Below are 24,796 nucleotides of genomic sequence, written 5' to 3'. Positions count from 1 at the left end.
GAGCAATAAGGTTAACATCCAATAGTGCACAGACGCTTAATTAGCTACCTGTATTTTCTGCTTTGCATTGTGTACATATGTTTAAGGACTCTGAATCCATCTTTTGCAATGCCTTGCTAATGGCCTCTCATGCTAATTATTCTAATTTCATTCTAAAGCATTCATTCCTGGAATGTGCATGTGAGGGCTTGTCTTTGGCTGGTTAACAAATCTTTGATTTGTTTATTGAGGTTTGTTCATTTCTGATAATAAAAATCTGCTTTGTGTACGCAAAACAGTTCACAATTTCTGTTGAAACGCTTCTGAGCTGTTTTCAAAAGCAGATTCATTCAGTATTCAGCTACTAATGCCAACATCTCCCCCCTCCCTGCAGCAATTTAATGAAACTATTTTCTGCTAAGGCAAAGTGATTCAGGGCTTGAGGCGCTCGCGCACTCTCAATGTACTGAAGACTGCAATCCAAATAAACAAAAGTAGATTTAATAGCTGATAATACTACAACTCAAACCATTTTAAAGAGAGCCCTTATTATAGAAATGCCCATCTATAACACCACACAGAAAGCTTCTGCAATAATATAGACTTTAAGAAATGCTATTTCACTCCTGCTATTGCTACCAGCTGCCGTCTTAATCAGCCCAGCCACTTCCACAATGCTGATTACAATTTTTTTTTTTAAAGAACTGCATAGCATTCAAATGCATGCTAAACAGCTCACAAATAATTAATGAGTTAGCACAAATCCTGTAAAGTAATAGAATTTGCACTATCCCACTGGAACCGCCAAAACTTAACTACACTGCTTGAGATGTAGTTATATTTGTTTGTTTGCCTCAGTAGACTTACGCATCTGCGTGGTCGGCCAACTCTACATCCTCTCAAGACTAAGACAAAGGGGCTCAAAGGTCCCTATGTCTACCCTCCCCAGACTGCCAGTGAAGAGTATCCAAAGGTCACAGTGTCCTCCCCTCCACACTTTTCAACTCTTTTCCCCCTTCATCTACCCCCATCCAAAGTCTGTACATTGAAGATGGAGGCAGGAGACAGCATGGCTCTGTCCTGCCCCGCTGGCTCCACTGTCCAAAATGGTACAAAGCTAACCTTATGTGCAGCTTTGCCTGTTATGTGCGGGAGAACATTAGTGCCTTGGAGACCCTACCTTGGCACTCTAGGGAAGGTCAGTGCCCTGATCAGGTCTGGCATTACTGCCAACGGTAACGTAGACACTTTACTGGAGGCACTAAAGCATGCTTTTCAAATTCCATGTATTTTATATATTTTAATATAGAACTTGCTTTTCCGTACAGGTGCTCAGGGTGAGAATAATCATCAAAGGTTTAACAACCAGTGGACAAACCACAAAATAAAACATAAAAATGGCAAAAGCAGTTACATCACAAACAACAAAATTATGATACCAAATAAAATCCAACCAGATAAAAACAAGCACATCAAGCAAAGATTAAATGACATCAAACCAGAAGAGAACAAGAACACTTAAGTGAAAGCCACCTGATACAGCCAGGTCCCTTGGTCAATCATCTAAAAACGAAGTATTTGCTAGTAGACAGGTGTATTAACACTTTTAACCCTTTTAAGCCCTATAGTATATCAAGTGTTAAATTGGCAGATGACGCTCATGTTAAAATCGGCAAGTTAACTTGTGCTAACGACTGATTTTAAAGCAGCTTTGCACATAGATCCCTAAATTCATTTATTGTTTATTTTGTTGTATTTTGTTTTTAGTTTGTTTTCTGCTCTTGCGTTAGTAATATCATACTGTTTTATTGTCATATTGTTATACTGTATCTCCCACCTGAGTTCATTGTAAACCGGCATGATGTGCTTCACGAATGTCGGTAAATAAAAGTTAATAAATAAATAAATAAATAAATAAATGTCAATGATTTCTTCCTACTAAAAGGAACAGCTCTACACTACGTCCTTAAGGGCCTCAATCTTTAGGGGTTATGCATGCAGTGTACCTGCTGTAGACACCAGTAACATCATTTTCAAAGTCATTTCAACAGGTAAAATATTGCTTTACCTGCTGAAATGTCCTTTTATAAAATTGCCCACCCACTCTGCAGTGAGAAGAGGTATTCCTAGGGGGTAGGGTTTGGAATGGATTTTTAGGTGCATACATGTGTTTGCATTTTCAAAAGTATGCACATATAGAGGATAACTTTAAAACATACTCAAACCAACTGCTTATCTCTGGTAAACAGGCGACAGCAACCCATTTGGTGGCGTGGGAAAAAGATTTGGGGATCCCATGGGGGAGGGACCAATGGGAGGAGTGCTTTCAGAAGCCAGCGACAATGATAAAGAATCGATATAAACTCTTGTATCGGTGGCATTATTCCCCTGCTAGACTGGCTCCCCCCTCTGTTGGAGGCAGTGTTCTCAAACTGGCACATTCATACATATGTGGTGGCAATGTCCTAAAATCAGATAGTACTGGGAGGAATGTCAAAGGCTTACTGAGAGCATTTTGGGGGTGCGGGTCCCTTTACAGATGGAGCTTTGGCTATTAGGGCTCCCTTACCTGGAATTGGCTGATGAGAGGCAGGCGTTGTTCATATTTATAACAACTGCGGCCCGCCAGCTGGGAGCCGCCCAGTGGAAATCTTCTGATACTCCCCGCATCTCTCAACTACATACTAAGCTGAGACAAATTCAATATATGGAAAAACTGACGGCTATACGACGAGATACTTTACCCAAGTTCTATAGAATCTGGACAGTGATGATGAAACACTTAGGGTGATGGGAGAGGGCTTATAATGTTGTTGTTATGTCAGATGGACTTGGACCCCAATTGCGCACAGAGGGAAGGGCCAGAATAGACTAGTGGTATCTGACTCGTTTTGGTATTTCAGCGAGACGAAGTGTGTGAAATATATACTTGTTTTATCATGTTTGCTGGGATTGTGATGAGGGAAGGGAATGGGGATGGGGGTGGTCGGACTAATTGAAAGGGAAGAGAGTTTTGGGCTAGTTTTCGAATCATGTTAATACTACAGTTTGTATTCTTCTTGTAGATCATATTATGGCTGTATCCGACTGCTGAGGCTTACTGTATGTTCAGTTATATATTCTTCTCAATAAAAATTGTTAAAAAAGTTTTTAAAAACATGCTCAAGCACGCCCATAAATGCATGCATTTTATATTGTGCACGAAAATGCGCGTGCACGATGCAAAATACATATTTTTACAAACTCAGCCACCAGTGTGCATAGTCCATCGATACCCTCCTGGTTCTTCAGCCTCCGTTTACCCACACCCCTCACCCAATCAGTATTTGGTAACAGACATTTTTATTCTCACGCCAGATAATTAGCAGGTATAAGTCTATGCAAGTAAGAGACTTGCCTGTGTTACTTTGGAAGGTTTTAAAGTAGCAATTTCTATGCGTAAATGTTGGCCTTGCCAGGAACACACATGGTCCGCCATTTTTTTAGGCGCACAACTTTGCCCGTGCACACACATTTGGAAAGGTTTATGAAGTCTTTATAAAATACTCTAGCAAGATGGCTGCTTGATTTGAGATGCCGACTCCTGCTGTTCTTGTCCTGTTGCTTTTCTTTTTTCCTTATTGCCTTCCATGGCTCCTATACATAAAGGGAAGGTAAGGGTCCTACCACCCGGAGACCTCTTACCTTGAAGGACAACAGTTTATTACCTCATTCTCATCTCCTGCTCCTGGATCGGGTGGTGGAGGTCCCGGTGCGAGAGTCAACAGAGGATCGTTGACCTCTTCAAGGGAGGAGGTTTCCCTCAGCCCCTTCCCGCAAGCTTCTCTGCCGGCTCCTGGATGTTGCTTCTTTCCAACTGCTGAAGTGCAGAATGATGATGGTCTGCTGCCGGAAAGGGAGGTGGATGCTGAAGGTCTCATGTCCAGCGTTTCATCTTCGGGAGGGCAAGATATGATTCCAATGCTGGCTTCCTCATTAATTTCTTCGGAGAATCTGGGAGCAGCCATGTTGCGTATAACCTCAGATCATGATATTTCCTTGCCTCAACCATTGACTGAACATTTTTCTCCTCCTAAGAAGCCTGCAGAGGTAACTTTATTTTCCCTATGGGAACTGATGTCTCAAGCTGGCCAGGCCCTATTTCAAGTCATAAGCTGGATCCATTTGTGGCGAAATTAGATCCCTTGGTGAGCATGCATGAGGTTAAGCTGGGTGATCATGAGAATAAACTTTCTTCAATTCAGCAAGATTTGACCAAGGTGACTACTATTCAAGCTCAATTAGTTCAAGAACGGAACATCATTTCTAGAAGGGTTGAGTTCCTGGAAAATTCCTCTTGCTGTCTGAATCTCCATTTTTTTAAATTTCCTAAAGTAATGGGGGAACTTCCTATCATGACTTTGCGGAGATAATTTATAGGTGTCTTAAAAATTTCACCGGACTCTCTGCCTTCTATAAATAAGGGGGGGGGGAGGGTTGCCTTCTCCTTTTAGTTCTGCTTCTTCTCCTTCCTTAAATGTTACTCAATTTATTGAGTCATCTGGTTATGAAATTATAGATCATGCCACCCTACTTGTTTCTTTTTTTATTGATGGAGATCTAAGTAAAATAATGTCTTTCTATTTTCGTAATCTTAATTCTAATTTTCATGAGCAGGCCATTTGTATTTTTCCTGACCTTTTGAGAATTGCTCAGGAGCGGAGAAGAGATTTTCTTCTTTTGAGACAGGAAGGACTGGAAATCGGTGCTACATTTATACTTCGTTACCCCTGTAAATGTTGTGTTATTTATCATTCTGCTATATCTTCTTCTCTCCTGAACAGCTTAGATCTTTTATTGGTACAAGGAAGGTTGTAACATCTTCTCCAGTCCCCTTGGTGGATCAAAAAAGCTTATATGTAGTTTAGATAGCAGCATAATTCAAAGCTATGGCTTTTTCTTTTTAGTTTCCTTATAATCTCCTTTTTTTTCTTTGCTTCCCTTACAAATTTTCTTATTCCGTAATGGTTAACAAATATCCTTTGATTTCATATTGTTTCTGCATGTTATTTCTTTATTATTTCTATTTAAAACTTAGTACAAATTATTGTATATGTACTTTGATTTATAAATGCCAATAAATAAATTGAAAAACAAAAATACACGATCCATGCACATGGGTCATGTGCAAGTGTATGTGGCTCTTTTTGCACAAATATCTCTTTTTAAAATTGACCTTCGATTTTGCTGAAAAAAACTATGGGGCATATTTTATAAATCTGCGCACACGCGAACAAGAGTACGCGGGATTTCAATAGATACGCGCATAGCCGCGCATATCCATTAAAATCTGGGGTCGGCGCGCGCAAGGCTGCCCAAAATCGGCAGTCTGCGCGTGCTGAGCCGCGCAGCCTGCCTCCGTTCCCTCCGAGGCCGCTCCGAAATCGGAGCGGCCTCGGAGGGAACTTTCTTTCGCCCTCCCCCCACCTAACCCACCCCACCCCCAGCCCTATCTAAACCTCCCCCCTACCTCTATCACGAAAGTTACGCCTGCCGGAAGCAGGCATAACTTTGCGAGCGCCGGGCCGGCTGCTGCGCTCCATGTTCCGGTCCGGGGGCTGGTCCAGGGGCCGCTGTCACACCCCGGAACGCCCCCGGGCTAGAACCACGCCCCCGGACATGCCCCGAAATGCCGCGTCACTCCCGGCACGCCCCCCCGACACGCTCCTCCATGCACGCCCCGGGGCTTGCGCGCGCTGCCGAGCCCATGCAAAATAGGCTCGGCACGCGCAGGGGGGGTTTGGGGTAGGTTTTCGGGGGGTTCACGCGTACCCCTTTGAAAATCTACCCCTATGTGCACATATTAGCAGGTGCAAATGAATACATGTAGTTTTGATGGGATAATTTGCAAAGGGAAAGTACATGCATAATTTTGCATTGAAAATTTTATTCTACCACACTTATCGGTAGATCTGCTAATTTGTGTGCAGGAAAAGTTTTGCTCATACTTCTGAAAATGAAAAGCAGAGTTGCTTTTACCTGTAACAGGTGTTCTTCTAGGACAGCAGGATGTTAATCTTCACACATGGGTGACATCATCAGATAGAGCCCGACACGGAAACCTTATGTCAAAGTTATGGAAACTTTGACTGGCACACTGATCATGCCCAGCATGCCACTATCCACACGGCTACGTGGGATCCCCCCTTCAGTATCTTCTTTTCTGCGGAGCCATCATCCCGTGGTTGTGGAGCTCAACTATCTTTGCAGTATTTTTTATCAAAATCTCTGTCAGTTCCAACTTTGCCTGTGCCGGGGTTCCCCTTCGCTCTGCCTGGTAGGTAGTAGGCGGCGCGGTAAGCTTTATTTCCCTTCTTTGCGGTTGATTCACAGAGTGTCTCGCTCTCAGTGTCCGCTAGGCACTGACTAAGCGACGGATACTTTTTACTATGGTGTTGAGTTTGTGGAAGTTTGCCTGTGTATTGGAAGAGCAAGTTTATAACGGGCTATTCCCACAGGTAAAGCATTGTTTTACCTGTGGAAATGCTTTTAAAAATTACCCTCCCCCTAAGGGCAATTTTGATACTTGCCCTGTTTCAAAATCCAGCATTCGTACGCTTCACGTTTTCTCATGATTATTAACTGCCATTTTTATAAAAGGGGGTTTTGGTATAGACACTGATCAAAGGCAATATATAACAATTTTCTTTTAACAAATAAAAATCTGTCAGGTGCTTACAGGGTGCGCTCTAACTTTTCAGGTGAACAAACTGAGGGACAAATGCATGACCAAAAATCACCTAACCAAACCTCTCATTTCCCGGCTGCAAGGGGTGCATAGGGTCCCATATGGACTACCCTCACTACTAGTATGTTGATATAAAACTGCTGACTGCTTTGCATTGTCTGGATATTGATGTCTCCCATTGGGTAATGGGAGACATGACTGGCATTAGTACGGTCTCTGCCCTGAGATGTATCAATGACTGACTACAGCCAGTACATATATACCTGGAAGTAGATGTAGAGTGTGTAAAGCGGCTTCTATCAGCCAACCCACTTCCCCAATGTGGTTAGGTCTATCAGTTGTATTCATACAGGCTTGGTTCTTCCAAGAGTCAGGAAGCCATCTATCAGAATCACTTGCAGGTGTTTTTTAACCATTGCTTCCTGGTGACGGACATGGTGGCCAAGTGTCCCGTACTTTATATGATGCCTGTATATTAAGGCAAAGTCCCCTGTATGGGTACATGTATAACTGTGATCTTTGGGATTTAGTTCTGCTGGATATGTGTGGAAGTGAATGAATCCTATATTAGAAATGCCATAGCAGGTCAGATCTATGATCCATCAAGCCCAGCATCCTATCTCTGTTAGTGGCCAATTTGGGGTCACTTGGAAAAAAACACCCAAAATATCATAATGAGGAGATCACTTCACTGTTCACTTTCACCACCTGAAAGTATATCAGGGTGTGACTGACCAGTCTCGGGGCAATGTTCTTACATAATCATATCAATATTTTATCCATCAGGAATAAGTGGTAAATTGAAAGAAAGACAGAAAATTTCCTCTATTGATTTCTATGGCATAGGACCCATACATGCTCTTGAGTATATCTGAAGGAGGTAGTGTAGTGGAGAAGTGTAGGCAACCATTTTTTTTTTACTTCTTGACCTTAGTTTAAGCTGATCTCACATTCACAGCATGCTTAACACTCTTCCTTCAACTAACTGCAGGTACTGACAACATTAAGGAGTCATGCTGCCTGATGGGAAAGAGATAAGGAGGGCCATGCATAATGAAGTGAAGTTGATAATGTATTATGTTACTGGGAGCAGCAGCAGATATGAAAAGAGACATAAAAGGGGTTGGTTGACATTTACTTATTTACAATAATTTGTTTTCCACCTATTACCAGGACCTGTTCTAGGTGGATTCCAACAGTATAAAATATAGCAAATGAAACACAATACATGAAGCATATTCCATTAATCTAGGAGGCAATTAATTTTATTTAACAAAATCAGGTACGTATGGGTATGCACATTTCAGTGCATACAACTTTACTCCCAATTTAACAAAAAAAAAAAAATGCATGCACAAATGTAAGTAAAACTACATGTTTCTCCATGGAAATCCCATGTTAATCACAGCATTAGTTATTCCTCCTCAGTGCCAAGAGGTGATCAAGCTTAATTCAAATTTTCTTAATGCTGGCAAGTTAACTCCTGGACAGAGGTGCAGTCAAGTTTTTGGGGCTAGTGTTAGTCTATGGGGCCAAATCTGGAGTTTTGGATGTGAGGGTCCTGCATTTAGGATTTATGGGCAGAAAACACGATTTGTGCACACAGCATATTCCCTGCCCATAAATCATGTTTTGTGTGTGGTAAACATGACTGTGGGCATATTTTTGGGTTAGGCTGCTTTTTTTTTTTTTTTTTTTTTAAATCCCATGCATTAGCATATCATTAGCTTACTGCATCAGGAGTTTATACTTTTCTAAAGAACAGCACACATGTTTTACATCCATCTTATTACCTCAAGACCTCAGTGAATAAATTTTGCCTGGATATATATGTATTCAAGTCCCTTATTTGGGTAAATAAAGTCTTTTCTGCAGGGCTACCTCTAGACTCAAAGACCTGAATCAAGTCGAACAAAATTTAGCTTATGCCAATCAACATGAACGGCCACCTGTTGAAATGTGCACTTTACTTCGGAAAGCCAACAGTATCTAGGGACAAGAGGTACTTGCAAATGTTATTACTTTTCTGGGCATTCTTTCCTTTAAATGATTCTCTGTACTATTTTGGGAACAGCCAAGACCTTTAATAATGCTTTAATGGATATGTTGGTCATGGCTAATGCTTCACGTTTCTCCTCTGTAACAATAATTTAAGTACAAAGATGCCTGCAAACGAGACCATTTTTAGTGGGTAGAACCGAACAATTGAGTTTTCTTCACTCTATCACTTTCTTAATAGATTGAAAACAAGAAACGATACATCGAGATGACAAATGTCTTATTTCTAAGCGTGCCGCGGGGGGGGGGGGGGGGGGGGGGGGGGGGGGGAAGGAACGCACATTTTCCTGAGGTTTCATTTTTTGCCACTGAACGCTCCTTACTTTATAAATCTTTCAAGCACATTTTAAATGAATTGCAGGACATCTGTGACTGAGAGCAACTGGGAGATGAAATTAACTTTCTGTACTTAATCTGGCACATTTTAATGGCAATTGTAATTACTGTTACAGACGGTATTGCCTCAGATGATAAACCCAAAGGCTTGAGTTCAGCACTGCTAAAGATCTTATTTGACTTTTTGAGAGATTTGATAATAAGTAACAGCTCTCTCTGCCGCCTTGCTAAAATTGACCCTGAGCATCAATACGCGCTGGCTGCTGCCATAGAAACTAAAGTGGATTTTATACCTGCACAATTACAAAAACTTTTCCACCAGTCACCGCTGTCTTTGTTCGCACTTGTACTTCATCAAATACGGTTGAAGACATCAGGGCTTGAATATGCCGCACCTTTTCGCTGCCAAGTACTGCTCGGAGATACAAAGCAACATCAAGAGCATGTTTCTAAGGAAACCAGTGATCTGTCTTTGCAATCTATATATATTCGTTAGCAAGCTGATTTTGTTTCCCTAACGAAAGGGGTGAAGCTCCTTCAAGCTAGTCAAGAGATATCATCAGATTGTTAGCTCAATGAAAAGGTATCAACCTTATTTTCTTTTTCATTTCCTCGTCTGCAGTCCTTAGAAAAGGCCAAGCACGCATGCTTTATTTATGTACCGTGATAAACAGATCTGGCCCAGTTGTAAAGATGAGAGGCAGGATAATATGTCCTACAGAAGTAAGAATTTAAACCTTTTTCATGGGATTAAAGCAGCTGATTTTGTGTGGAATCAAAGTGCTGCATTTATCTTTGTGAAGTAAGGTTTACATTGGAAGTACGAGGCTTACCTAATCTACTAACAAGACGACACCTATAAAAACAGAGCAGATTTAAAGGCGCAAATAAAAAATCTGACAGCAAAAGATCAGAAATGATAGCTCTTGCCATAAAACAGTCATCCAATTATCCTCATGAATGACATTTTCACGCCATAAAGTAATGTTGACAAAATCACAATGTATACAATCGCAAAATTTCCAATGTGTGGTGAGCATCTTGAATTTTTTTTATTTATTTTATCATCATTCCAGATTTTGCAACAAATGTTTTTATGATCTTAAGCTCTCATGGTTTTCTGTCATATAGTACATGTTATTTGCAAGGTCATCTATCTCTGGAAACTTGTGCCATGATTATTATCCAAATTAAAGTTCTGAAACATTAAGAACATAAGACTCACCAAACCCAGTCATACTCCTTCCACAATGTGCTGAAGCAATCAGCTGAACAGGCTAATTATATGTCCCCCTTTCTTTAAAACCTGCCACCTGATATGTGCATCGTGTGCCCTGTCTTTCTTACATTAAAAGTCACAGGACTCAATTCATCCAAATTCAGTTTGGCTTTGGGCTGGCCTGATGACCCAATGGCAGCAACTATGCAGAGACTCCAGGTCTGAGTCCCCAGCCTGGACGTCCAGCTGGGGCAAGCTGTGGAGGTAGCGCCCACACCCCCCGGGAGGGACGGAGTCTGCTAGTCGCTTCAGAACAGTAGCTCCTGGCTGGCAAAAAAGCGCCTTCACATCCATAGTCCTTGTCTTTTGGCCAAGGATTGTGATAGCCAGGCTAAGGAGATGGGTGGGTAGATCGACTGGCAGGGAAAAAATCCTGTAGCTTGCAAATGATGGCTCACAGCACTTCATACGGGCACTGGAGTCAAAAACTCCATATGAAGAACTAAGAAGCTGATGGGGGGACAAAAAAAAAAAAAAAAGACTGGATTAAAAAAATAATTTTAAACAAAAAAGGAGGTACTTTGTCACAGAGCACATAATTAGCCTGCCTCAGCACAACGAAATCTAAGGTCCTCTGGTAAAGCATTGCTATCCATCCCATCGCCAAGAACAGCACATTTAAACACTGTCCAAGAGAGGGCTTTATCACTGGCGGGCCCCAAAATATGGAATTCATTACCGTTAGATATCAGGCTAGAGTCAAACCCACATTCTTAAAAAAAAAAAGCTGAAGACATGGTTATCTGAACAAGCATTCGCATAGTCGGGATGATCCCTATATCCTGCTAGTTTTATTTTATTTAAATCTTTTATTTGCTGCTTTTTTTTTACTGAGTTACTGCTTTAATAATTATTTTATTTTATGTTTTACTGGATTTTATTTATTTATTTTATGTTTTTTATGCTAACTTTTAGGGGCAATTCTTTTATTTTACTTTCCAAAGTAATTAATTTTAAGAATTTAGTATTATTTAAAGTTCTATTTTTACACTATTTTAGTCAAAATTTGTCTTTGAATCTGTTGTATATCGTACTGTATTCTTACCCATGATTGTTGCTTGTTTTTTTCGATTTGCCTTGTAAACCGATATAAAGTCAATACGAATGTCGGTATATAAAAGTAAATAAATAAATAAAATAAATAAATTGTGGAAGCAGTAACATAGAAACATGATGGCAGAAAATGGGTGATGGAGTCATGGGATGCTCTCCTGAAAAGGTGGTGAAGACAAGAAAAGTGACAGAATTCAGAAGGGCCTGGGATGAACACAGAGGATCCCTAGAGCCTAGAGAATAGAAATGAAGAAATGGGGTAACCTGTGGAATCTTTTGCTGTAGTATTTCTGCAGGGGGCTAACCTGCTGTCAGAGTATAATTAAAGTGCATCACACTATTCACTGATGTTTAAAGAGAGAAAACAGAGGTGAAAACATAGCACATTCCCTGACTTACAAACTGCAGGAGAACAACCAAGGAAGTCAAAACATGTGATTTCCCTTGGCGGGTAACCAAGGGAAGAGATCCAATACAGTTCAACATGGTTCCAGCGCAGTCCTGTTCAGAGCCAACCTTAAAACGCTCGAGAGACATTGTGCCAGCAGAGAACTTCCTGCTGGCTAGAACGTAAAACATTTCAGGTACACAACACAGAGAGCATATCTTACCCCCCTACTAAAAATAATATACAGCATATACATGTAGGGGTAACATTAATCTAATAATCCATCATATCCTAGCCATCAACAACATATTACATAAATGTTCCACAATTTTGTTTTCATTATTTAACACATATCAATACTTAAATTATTTGTAAACTTTCATATCTCTTGTTAAAATATGTAAACCGTTATGATGGTATATAAACCTTGATAAATAAATAGGGGAGGCCTATTTCCATCTTGGGCCCCCGCAGTAACTTGATTTCCATCGTAAAAAAAAGAAAAGAAAAGAAACTGAGAACTGAGAGGGGAAGTAAACATCGGGAGGTGAGATGACATCGCGAGAGAGAGAGAGACCACGCCCCCTCCCACGACATCACTGAGAGCTTCGTCGGCGGTTGAGGGGTGCTTCGCCGCCGGGCACGGGCAAGCGGGGAGGCCTATTTCCATCTTGGGCCCCCGCAGTAACTTGATTTCCATCGTAAAAAAAAGAAAAGAAACTGAGAACTGAGAGGGGAAGTAAACATCGGGAGGTGAGATGACATCGCGCGAGAGAGAGAGACCACGCCCCCTCCCACGACGTCACTGAGAGCTTCGTCGGCGGTTGAAAAGCGCCTCACCACCAGGTGCCGTGCGTCGCGCGACAAAGGGGTTCTCCCCTTTGCGCACCCCTTCGTGCAATCCTTGGTGCCTCATTTAATATTCTTTGTTGGTACATTTTCTGTTATCTAACCCTTTTTTCCAAGTTATGTACCCTTTTGGCTTGTTAACAAGTTTAATTTTAATTGTTCTTTGTATCAGACCATGGAATTATTTTCCTGCTGTTTTTGTTTTATGTAAACCGGTATGATTTACATTTAATGTAAGAATGTCGGTATATAAAAATAAAAAATAAATAAATAAATAAATATACAAGTATACCATTTACATAATGTTCCTCCGTACCTTCTGATATGTCCATATGTGTATTTTGATGATGGATATTGTATTTAGGAACATTATGTAAATGGTATACTTGTATACATTTAAGTATTGATATGTGTTAAATAATAAAAACAAAATTATGGAACATTTATGTATATGGTTGTTGATGGCTAGGATGTATGGATTATTAGATTAAAGTTACCCCTTACATGTATATGCTGTATAGAACTTAAAACAGCCGCATGAAGAGGGTGAGAGCCTGACTGGGTGTAACCCAGCCCACAATCCCTAGGAAAGTAGCAATGCTACTGCTTCCCCAATTCTCCATGGGGAGGAACAGCTTTCTCTGCAGCCCTCGGGAGGCCAACGGTTCAAAACTCCAACCAACCTCAGACCTGCACAGAGTGGCAATTACATCCCTAAACGCCTTGCAGGGCAGACTGGATGCACCATATTGGTCTTTCCATGCTGTCATTTGCTATGTTAGGCCTGTGAAGGCTGAATATAAAAAAAAACTATGAATACCTACTGTGATAAAAACAGACATTAGGGATATATTCGGCAAAAAAAAAAAAGAAAATGTTGATCACAGAATGAAAAAAATATTCAGCACGCAGAAGGAGCCACTATATGAGCTCCTTTAATATTCTCGTCTCCCAGACATGCTCACGATCCCCTTCTCACTGAAATGCACGCACACCTTTGGCATCTCTCGGACCCCTATAGATGTAAGATATTAATGGCCCACTGGGGTTTATTACCAATAGAGTCTTAAGTTTGACTCCTTTAGCTAGGGCCAGAGAGGTGGAGATTGTGGGGAGACACCATTTGGTACAGCCCGGGATGGCTGTCCCCCTGGGAGGAAATAAATGCAGCTTTCTCCTGAGAACCAGGTGGCAGTGCAGTTTCGGTTCTGAAATTATCGGAGATACAGGAGGTTTTCCTGTGTTGGATTTTGGGGCCCTAACTCTGGGATTCAGGCAAGCCCTGCCTGTCGTCCCTGAGAAACGTCAGGGGTCTGCTCTTCCAGTCCACTCCAGGTTCTTTGGGGGATTTCAGAGATTTTTTCTTTGCAAGAAGCCTGCAAGACCCCCGAGTGCTGCCTGGAGGGTGGTCCCAGGGAAACCCTTCCATGGGGGGGGCCCCGGAATGGGAAGATCTGCCCATCTGCAATCTCACTGGGGACAGAGGAATAGTAGGGACCCAACTGCTGAGACCTTCTGGTGATTTTTGGATACAGTTTTGGGAAGAGATGGTTTGGTTAGAAGAACCGGGGGTAAGAGTTTTGCTGCCACCTTCCTGCCCTGGAGAAAGGAGCATCGAGTGCTGTGTGTTTCTGTGTGGATCCCTCCTATCTAGGGATCTGAAGACAGAGAGACTGAAACATCGGGAGAATTGAGAGTAGGATCAAATTGAGATCTCCTGAAGACTCCCACTTGGGGGAGAGAGGAAATTGGGACTTTCTATGCCGAGACTGCGAGATCATTTTCATCAGCTTTGAAGGGTGTTTTCCTGCCTGCAAAGGATAACCTGTCCGCTGGGGAACCTCATTTTATCCTTGCCCCGGAGAGTGAGTGTTTTCCCATATCCTGGTATTAAGAGAGCCTTGCCCAGACAGAGAAAGGAAAGACCTGCTGTGGGATTAAGAACTGGTTCTTGAACTGTGCCATTACTTCATCTGGGTCACCTCCAGTAAAGCATTTCTGTTGGTCACACAAAGTGGGGTAGATTTTCAAAGGGGTACACGCGTACCCCCCGAAAACCTACCCCAAACCCCCCCTGCGCGCGCCGAGCCTATTTTGCATAGGCTCAGCGGCGCGCACAAGCCCCGGGACACGCATAAGTCCCGGGGCTTGCATGGAGGGCCGTGTCGGGGGCGTGCTGCGAGTGACGCGGCGTTTCGGGGGCGGGCCGCGAGTGACGCGGCGTTTCGGGGGGGGGGGGGCCGGGGGCGTGGTCGAGGCCTCCGGACCAGCCCCCGGATCGGGTGATGGCACACCAGCAGCCCGCTGGCACGCGTAGATTTACGCCTGCTTTCAGCAGGCGTAAATCTGCCAACAAAGGTAGGGGGGGGTTAGATAGGACCGGGGGGGTGGGTTAGGTAGGGGAAGGGAGGGGAAGGGAGGGGAAGGTGTGGGGGGGTGGAAAGAAAGTTCCCTCTGAGGCCGCTCCGATTTCGGAGTGGCCTTGGAGGGAACAGGCAGCGCGCGCCGGGTTCGGCGCGCGCAAGTTGCACAAATGTGCACCCCCTTGCGTGCGCTGGCCCCGGATTTTATAAGATACGCGCGTATCTTATAAAATCCAGCGTACTTTTGTTCGCGCCTGGTGCACGAACAAAAGTACGCCCGCGCGTACATTTATAAAATCTACCCCTCTGAGTCTCCTGTGTGTTAATGGGCACTGAGAGCATTCACAGCAGTAAAAGATTTACACAAATGCACCCCCTGTCACTCTGGGTCTTGAAGGAGGAATTCCTTTCCCCACCCCCTACAAAGGACTCCGGCCCTAGGGAATAAGAGACTTGTGTGAAAGCTAGCATGTGGATCCAGCTCCCAGAAAAAAACTTTTTTTTTATGGCCCCTGTAGCATATAGTTGCCACCCTAAGCAGGGGTTACAGATAAATGTATAGGTCAGTACAAGCCCTGTCCCAGGCACTCCTGCAGCTACACAGTTTTCATTACTTCCCACGGAGGCAATCCCGACACTTTGAACGCTTTCTATGTATGTGTTAAACAGATACAAAACGTGCTTCTTTTACACCACGAGAGGAAAAGTAGATCCTCAGGCTGCACTTTCCTCGATCTAACGTGAGATCTGGAAGAGTTTACCATGGCTGGCTGCATTCTCTTATGACTAATGTATTATTTGACTATATCACGATCAGTATTAAAGGGCTGTTCTTCTCTAGTTAGCCCCATCTCCAGCCCAGGCTCTGTGCGGTACTCAGGACTTCCACGAATATTACCTCCAAAGAAAAAAAAAAAGTCATTCAAAGTATCCAGTATCTTCTGTGTTTTGTGCATGCATAAAAGCCATTTTTCATGCGCAAAGGCTTTTGAACATTAGCCCCTTAAAGAGAAAGTGTTGACATGCTTTCAGTCTGAAACTTGCTGTGGATACAAAGTACCCGCAGACATTTGTGCCTGCTTTTCCCAAGTGTACTTTTTCCATGCAATAAAATGCACATAGAATTTAAAATGCAATCTGCATGCGTTACTGTTCTCCCCTGACCTATTCCAGCTAGCACCTCTTCTACATGCGACCAAGACCATGCATGCTGTGGAACACTGCATATGCTTCTCAGACAGCCAGTTTAGGCGCATATATTGCTATTTACCTATAGCAGGCTATAAAAATCAGCCTTGTGGTGTTGTTACATCTCTTTTTCCAGAATGACCTACTCTGTCATTGCCATGTAGTTTGGGCTCAGAATATTACGACATCCATCTGCCATATTTTCTAAATAACTCATCACTTGCAGTCAAAACATTCCTTTTCTACAGCATAGCTTTCTTCTTATACTTTTAAGGTGAAATCTTGTAATTATCAGGAAACACATATCTTAGATGGCTTACTAATAAAGGACAATCTTCTATTAAAGGCCTCGATTAGACATGCAATAACTAACTCTAACCGGATACAAATCTATTGTTTATTTTGTTTATTGCATTTAATATCCTGTACCGCCTATCTAAGCGGTTTACATACATCTGACCAGCAAGATAATCTATGACAAAGATCTGCCTCTGTGGAAAGTGAGGATATACTAATCGTAATTTACAACCTAATTCTAGCTATGGAATGCGGCTCATCTTACAAGAACTTGCCTTTTAAATTATTGCTCTCTTAAGGAATTGCTGGTGTTTCACTGTATGGCTGGCTACAGCAAAATATTTACTAATGACAATCAAAAGTGTTAATCCTTACAATGATTAAATGTTTTACGGCCAAACTGCAGTTTTAAATGATTACATTTCCATGTATTGTATTGAGGATCTCTATAAAAGACAAACAACAAACATGACAGGATCTAATGTACCCCTATAGCCTCGACAATGACTGAAGTGCATCGTGCTCTGCTTTAGTGAGCTGCCGAGCTGTAGAAGCCTCCTAGCACATCAGCAACTCCACTGGTGGGCTTTATACCAGAAGCAAACACCTGCACAGGCTCATTAAAACATGCAGAATCAGCATTTTTTGATGGAGACGATTTCCGTAAATTACACGATAAACCATGGAACACTCGACAAGTATAATCAGTAAACAGCATTCATGCATACTGCTGCAGTTAACTAACTGAAAACCATGTAATAATTATGTTCTGAGATACTATATCCATGGCTCAGTGCCATATTCTGTCACCCCAGGCTGAAACAGCTCCTTTTTCCTAGCTTTCGGAATATATTATAGCATTGAAATGGTGCGCAGTCTGCATCCAAAGCCATATAAAATGAGACTTACAGAACCTACATCCCTAGAGGAGAGGAGGAATATAGTACAGACATGCAAATACCTACAAATTAGAAATAAATGCATAAGAAACAAATACTTTTCAGAGCAAAGAATGCTCTAGATCAAGAGGTTACAGTGCAAGATTGAAATGGGCTAAACTCAGGAGTAACATTAGAAAATATTTTTTTTCATAGAAAGAGTGGTAGAAACATAGAGCGGCCTCCCAGTAGAAGTGGTGCAGGCAGAAACCATAACAGAATTCAAGAAAACATGGGATATGCACAGAGGAGTCTTAGTTGCAAAGAAGCAAAGGGCAAGTTGGATATGTTACATTGTGAACCGAGGTGATGTTTGCAAACGTGCCTCGGTATATAAAAACCCTTAAATAAATAAATAAATAAATCACTGGGGTCTATGGCATTACCCCACGTAATAAACTGGGCAGATTAGATGGGCCTCACAGGCCTTACCTGCCATCTTAGTCTATGTTTCTATTGAGTGGAAGGGAAGATCAAGACAGAAGTGTGATCAGATCAGCAAAAAGCAACAACTCTGGGCACAAGAAGCACTACCATTTTTCTTTAGGTCTGCCTTACTGCGTTTGTCCATTGGCTCCGTAACCACAAACTCAAACTACATTCCTCTAACTCAGATCTCCTCTGATTAAGTCGCCATGGCCATCCCTTGCTGTCTCTACCTTCCCTGTCAGGAACCCCCCTTCATCCCAAGGAACCAGTACTAAGCCTTGGGATTGAACTCCACCAAAAAGAAGCATGGAATCCCACATCTCAAAGGTAAGAGTCTCCTTTGTATACTTATGCCAATTACGCTTCTAACTTGATCAACACAACCCAACTACCTCAATTCATGCAATAATCACCAGCCTGCCTCCGTTCCCTTCCACCCCCCTGCACCTTCCCCTCCCTTCCCCTACCTAACCCACCCCCCGACCCTATCTAAACCCCCCCTACCTTTGTTGCACAAGTTACGCCTGCCTGAGGCAGGCGTAACTTGTGTGTGCTGGGCCAGCCGCCGGCGCGTCATGGTCCGGTCCGGGGGCTGGTCCGGAGGCCGCAGCCACACCCCCGGAACGCCCCCGATGACGTGCTGGCCGCAACACGCCCCCCGACACGCCCCGATGACGTGCCAGCTGCGACACGCCCCCCCAGGAAAGCCCCGGGACTTGCGCGCGCCAGCAGCCTATCCAAGATAGGCTTGGCGCACGCAGGGGGGGTTTGGGGTAGGTTTTCAGGGGTTACGCGCATAACCCTTTGAAAATCTACCCCTTAGGGAGGAGGACCAATTGTGGCTTCTAAGAGACTTGGGCAATTCCTCCATTTTCCAGGGCCTGGATTTCTAAGTACACAGGGACATCCATTCGCATTTATAATAACTGGCCTGGTCATGGACTGGTCCAAGGTAGCGTCCAGCAGAGTTTGTGCCCATCGATAATAGACAGCCTTCTGCCACAAACACAGTCCTTGAATCTATTGACTATGGATTGCTTCTTTCCTGACACTGTGAGCTGTTTGGGGGCTACTGTGGTAGTGAGGCAACTTTTAAAGATAAAAGCATTGAAAAAAATAGAGAGAGCGAGCTAGAGGTACTTAGATGAAAAAAAGACTGAGGAGAGCCACAAGGAAATACTCATAAGAACATAAGAAATTGCCATACCGGGTCAGACCAAGGGTCCATCAAGCCCAGCATCCTATTTCCAATAGTGGCCAATCCAGGTTACAAGTACCTGGCAAGTACCCAAAAACTAAGCATATCCCATGCTACTGATGCTGAGAGAGAAGTCCATTTGGTGCCGCTGGATGATATCACCCACAACATTAATTCAGCCCTGCTTATCGACAGAAATTCTATCTCCAAAATAGAAAAAATGGTGGCAGTTTATTTTTGGAATAAAGGAACTCTGAATGAACCAGGAGTGGAAGCTTGGCATTCTGTCACATGCTCTTCTTAGGTTTCACACGCATAGACCACTGATAAACCTACATTTATCTTGAAAATAAACAGAAAGTGACAGAAAATTTATCAGCAGATAGAAATGATCCCAAAGGAGATCAAAGGAAGTGAAAGAAAACATGAAAGGCTTGACTAGTTAAACACATCATCCCAATCTCAGCAACTTTAGTTTGACCCAGTGAAAAACAACTGATATGAAATATTTACACTTGTAATATAATCAGAGGGCAAACTCCTGACAATCATTCTAAGACAGGGGTTTCCAAGCTTTTTTTGGTAATGTGGACCCCCTTTTCAATCTCCAAAAACTTCACAGACCCCCAAAAGCTTCTTTTAGATTTTTTCCTTCAGTTAAATGTGATACGGAAAACTAATTCATATAACAAAAAATAAATAAATCATACTTCAGAATCATTTATAATCATAATAAACTTAATAAAGAACGCATACTAATATAAATTGTGTTCTCTCACCTGCCCTCCCCCACCTCCACTATGGCCCTTCTCAAGTGCCTTCCCTCCACTTATTGCCTCCTCCTGAATGCTCTCCCTCCTGCACCTCCTGCCTCTCCCCTTCATGGCCACTTCCTGAGTACACTCTCTGCAATCTTTCCTCCCTCCTTCTATCTCAGTTACACTTTCAATCTAGTTTCCGATCTGTGTACTTCACACTGAAGATGTATGCTAGAAATTTGATGAATGCTTTTGATTAAGCTTCCAAATACAGGCAGCAAATTATTCTGCTATAAAAAATGACTTGAATAGTTGCCGTGGAGGTGCTGTATTTGCTTAAATAGAAAGAATTTTAATTTTGAGTTGGTCTCAATTACATGGGAAAATGGTGGGACAGGATGGGTCGAGGAGAGAGAGACTGATACTGAATACATAAATCATTCCTAACATTGTGTTACTTTTTTTGACAACTGCCACGCACACCGCTGAGGATTTCAGCCTATTGTCCACAATGACTCCAAGATCGTTTCCCAGGAAGGCGACTCCTAACATGGAACCAGCATTGTGTACCTATCGTTTGGATTTCTTTTCTCTATATGCATCAATTTGTATTTAGCCTCGTTAAATTTCATCTGCAATTGCAATGTCCAGTGACCCAGTCTGCAGTTCCTCACAATGCACTTGTGTTTTAACAACTTCAATTTTGTCTCATCTGCAAATTTCATCACCTCACTCAATGCTCCCTTTTCCAGATAATTTATGAATATGTTAAACAGCACCAGTCCCAATACAGATCCCTGGGACATCCACTATTTACCTTTTGCCAATGGGAAAACTGACCATTTAGTCCTATTCTCTGTCTCCTGTCTTGGGACATCAACTCTTACCCTAGGACGTTTTAATTTCTTGAGGATTCTATCATGGGGGACTTTGGCAAATTCCTTTTGAAAATCCAGATACACTATATAGACCGCCTTTACCCTGCCTTATATGCAGAAATGACAAAAAGATTAGAGCATTAATCTCAGCTTAACCCAGATATAGAAAGATGGGTGATATTTTGTTAAGCATTTTCAATATCTGCCTTTGTTGGATATTAAGGAAACTATCCGCCAGTCTGGATTATGTTTCCCTGAAGAGCCATGCGTCCCTATCCCGCCTGATTACACAAGCAGTGATTTAGTGTAGACTTTCAAGTCCCACAGAGGATGTGTGCAGAAATAAAGCACTTACACAAGTGTGAACACCAACAAGTTGATTTTAAAAGGCCTGCGCACGCAAATACCGGGGTTACGCACGTGGCCGGGCCCTGCGCACGCCGAGCACATTTTAGAAAGAGTCCAGCCACGCAAATAACTCCTGATACGCACAGAAGTGCCGGGCCTGAAGAAAGGGGCAGGCCGGGGGGGGTGTCTGCATGGGGGAGGGGGCGATCGGAACAGTGCCATTAGCTGCTGTTCCGGGGAAGTGCGCGCTAGCGGCCGGCCGGCACGCGGAAAATACTTACTGCTCCAGAGGAGCAGTAAGTATAAAAACAAAAAAATTGGGGATAGCTAGGGTAGGTTTAGGGGGTTGGGGAGAAGAGGGGAAGAGGGAGGGAGGACAGGGCTAGGGAAGTTCCCTCCCAGTCCGCTCCTTTATTGAAGTGGAGTGGGAGGGAACTGGGCAATGGCCTGAACACGTCGCCGCGCAATTCTTTTTAAATCCCCCTCCTGTGCACGGAGGAGGCCACCCACCCACACATGCGCCTGCAGACATTAAAATCCGGTGCGAATGTGCGCGTGGGAATCGCATCTTATAACATGCATGCTCCGACGCGCGTATGTTATAAAATAGCCTCGTCCATGAGCGGGTGCGGGCCTTTGAAAATCTATCCACAAATGTCAATTTTCACCGTGAAAACACTTTATATTAGAAAGAAGCGAGGAATGCTGGCAGGAAAAGGGTTGGGAGTGGAAAGAAAGGGAGATTAGATTGAACAGGTGAAAGGATGATTCCCTTTACCTGATGGTCTCTGATATCCCAGGCTTTAATTGATGGACTAAACCCTCCACATACAAAAACGTTAGGATCCACGGGATGAAATTTTAGGGTGCTGATCTTGAATTCATTTTTACTGCTGAACAATTGTTTTCCTGTGTAAAAAAAAAAAATAAAAAAAATTTAAGATTTTAATTCAGTCCCAACCCCCTCCCCGTGTCCCACAAATCTGCAAAATTCTCATGTGGGAAAAAAGTCAAACAAATTAAATGCTAGAACTGTGGAACAATCTATAACTGTTGCAGGGAAATATGCAAACGTTTGGATAATGTCTCTGAAATAAGAAATGAAGTTTACTGAAATCTGAAAAGCATCCATTTAATTTCACCAAGAGACGTATTTGAAACACCGCCAGGCTAAGGCAAAAGCCGTTGCCATGGAGACGCTGTGTTCCAAATCTAATTGTGTACGATAATCTACAAAAGAATCTTGTGATCGTATACCAGTTTATTAGCATAAACATGTTTGTGAATTCCTGTTCATTGTAGTTATTCTCATCTAATTACTATGCCCTGCTCCTTACTCTGCTTTGCATTGTGGTTAGAAAGGGTTTTCTTATAGCAGCAGATTCCAAATGCCTAAACATTACATCATTTTTATATCTCTTCATGTTGTAGCTACTATTGCTTTTTTTTTTTTTTTTTTTTTGTAATTTATAATATTTGCAAGGGCCAGAGTCATGGTGCACAAGAGCTGCACCTGCACCAGGCTCCCAGCACCACTCCCTTCTCTCCTACACCAGGTTTGTTCACTTCCTGACTTCTCCGCAACCCGATTCCTAGGCAAGAAAACTCCTGACAGGTCTCAGGCCAGGAGAGAGGGAAGGTGAATCAAGGGACAGCGCCAATCTCCTGCCTGCACGCTGGCACGCTCTATTCCGGTTCAGCAGCAGAAGGGGACAAGAGTTTTGGCGGTGCACTTACAAGGCACCTGGGGATCGCACCACGCAGACAGCGGCATTGTTTCTTTTAAAGCTTTGATTCACAGCTGCCTGCGTTGGACTTGCCGGCACGGACTCCAGTCCCACATGCAAAAACGGACAGGCCAGTCCCACATGACCTCAACATAACTCAACCTCTCATCGATAGTTGCCCTAATGCAACCCCACCTCTGGGCCGCCCAGAGCCTCGGCCTACACGCCTTATTGCAATAGGTTAGCAGCAACACAGAAGGTGTCAAACTTGTGAAAACTCATCTAAAAATGCCTGACAATATGGACAGCTCTCCTGCAGAAGGCAGACATCAAGCTCGGGCTGGGCAGGATGGCTGGTCCTTTTCCTCGGCAAACAAGCAGGCTAACTTCATGCTCCTTCAGAGCCTGTTTTATTCTCGGGGGAGCTTCAGTCAATGATCTCTTGCCAGCCGAGAATGCTCCATTCTGTACACCTCCATTGATAGTGCAATGCCACTACTAGAGGAACGTGAGCATTTGCACTATTGGCCAGGGCAGACACTGAATCAGTCTTTTGACTCTTGCCAGTACATCCACAGGGTTTTTCTAAGGTTAGCCACAATCACTGTTTTATTAGGGTACCACAGTAAATGACGGCAGAAAAAGACAAAAATGATCCAGTCTGCCTAGTAAAGTGTTTCGGGTTGTAAGTTCTGCTATATGCAGGTCACCCCCCATGCCTTCCGTTTAGGGATGTAACTGCCATTCTGTGCAGGTTACCCCCATGCCTTCTGTTTAGGGATATAACTGCCATTCTGTGCAGGTTACCCCCATGCCTTCTGTTTAGGGTAGTAACTGCCGCTCCGTGCACGTTACCCCCATGCCTTCAGTTTAGGGTAGTAACTGCTGTTCTGGGCAGGTTACCCCCATGCCTTCAGTTTAGGGTAGTAACTGCTGTTCTGAGCAGGTTACCCCCATGCCTTCAGTTTAGGGTAGTAACTGCTGTTCTGGGCAGGTTACCCCCATGCCTTCTGTTTAGGGTAGTAACTGCTGTTCTGGGCAGGTTACCCCCATGCCTTCTGTTTAGGGTAGTAACTGCCGCTCCGTGCATGTTACCCCCATGCCTTCAGTTTAGGGTAGTAACTGCCATTCTGGGCAGGTTACCCCCATGCCTTCAGTTTAGGGTAGTAACTGCCGCTCCGTGCACGTTACCCCCATGCCTTCAGTTTAGGGTAGTAACTGCTGTTCTGGGCAGGTTACCCCCATGCCTTCAGTTTAGGGTAGTAACTGCTGTTCTGAGCAGGTTACCCCCATGCCTTCAGTTTAGGGTAGTAACTGCCGCTCCGTGCACGTTACCCCCATGCCTTCAGTTTAGGGTAGTAAATGCTGTTCTGAGCAGGTAACCCCCATGCTTTCAGTTTAGGGTAGTAACTGCTGTTCTGGGCAGGTTACCCCCATGCCTTCAGTTTAGGGCTGTAACTGTCGTTCTGTGCAGGTTATTTATTTATTTTAATTCTTTTCTATACCGACATATCATATCGGTTTACATAGAACCAGGGTAAAAAAAATCACATTCGAAATTTATAACAAAATGCATATGAAGTAGATACAGTAGAATACTGAGTGTGACATTACAGATTAGAGGGTGTAAGGTGGGAAGGTTATCCCCATGCCTTCTGTTTAGGGCTGTAACTGCCGTTCTGTGCAGGTTACCCCCATGCCTTCTGTTTAGGGCTGTAACTGCCGTTCTGTGCAGGTTACCCCCATGCCTTCTGTTTAGGGCTGTAACTGCCGTTCTGTGCAGGTTACCCCCATGCCTTCTGTTTAGGGTAGTAACTGCCGTTCTGGGCAGGTTACCCCCATGCCTTCTGTTTAGGGTAGTAACTGCCGTTCTGTGCAGGTTATCCCCATGCCTTCTGTTTAGGGCTGTAACTGCCGTTCTGTGCAGGTTACCCCCATGCCTTCTGTTTAGGGCTGTAACTGCCGTTCTGTGCAGGTTATCCCCATGCCTTCTGTTTAGGGCT

General features: G+C 43.3%; 1 protein-coding gene across 3 annotated transcripts in view; it reads right to left on the bottom strand.

Annotated features, from left to right (window-relative positions):
- The window catches only part of WDR25 (WD repeat domain 25), a 246,943-nt gene that overhangs the window by 25,002 nt on the left and 197,145 nt on the right, over positions 1 to 24,796 (bottom strand). For all 3 annotated transcript variants that reach the window (XM_029597941.1, XM_029597943.1, XM_029597942.1), the window contains exon 4: positions 21,845 to 21,975. In XM_029597941.1, coding sequence (XP_029453801.1) covers positions 21,845 to 21,975 — 131 coding nt within the window. The remainder of the gene's footprint in view (positions 1 to 21,844; positions 21,976 to 24,796) is intronic.

This window comes from Rhinatrema bivittatum, chromosome 4, assembly GCF_901001135.1.
Source record: "Rhinatrema bivittatum chromosome 4, aRhiBiv1.1, whole genome shotgun sequence".
In the NCBI taxonomy this organism is placed as follows: Eukaryota; Metazoa; Chordata; class Amphibia; order Gymnophiona; family Rhinatrematidae; genus Rhinatrema; species Rhinatrema bivittatum.
Note: the sequence above shows the minus strand (reverse complement) of the source record. Positions and strands in the feature narration are given on the sequence as shown.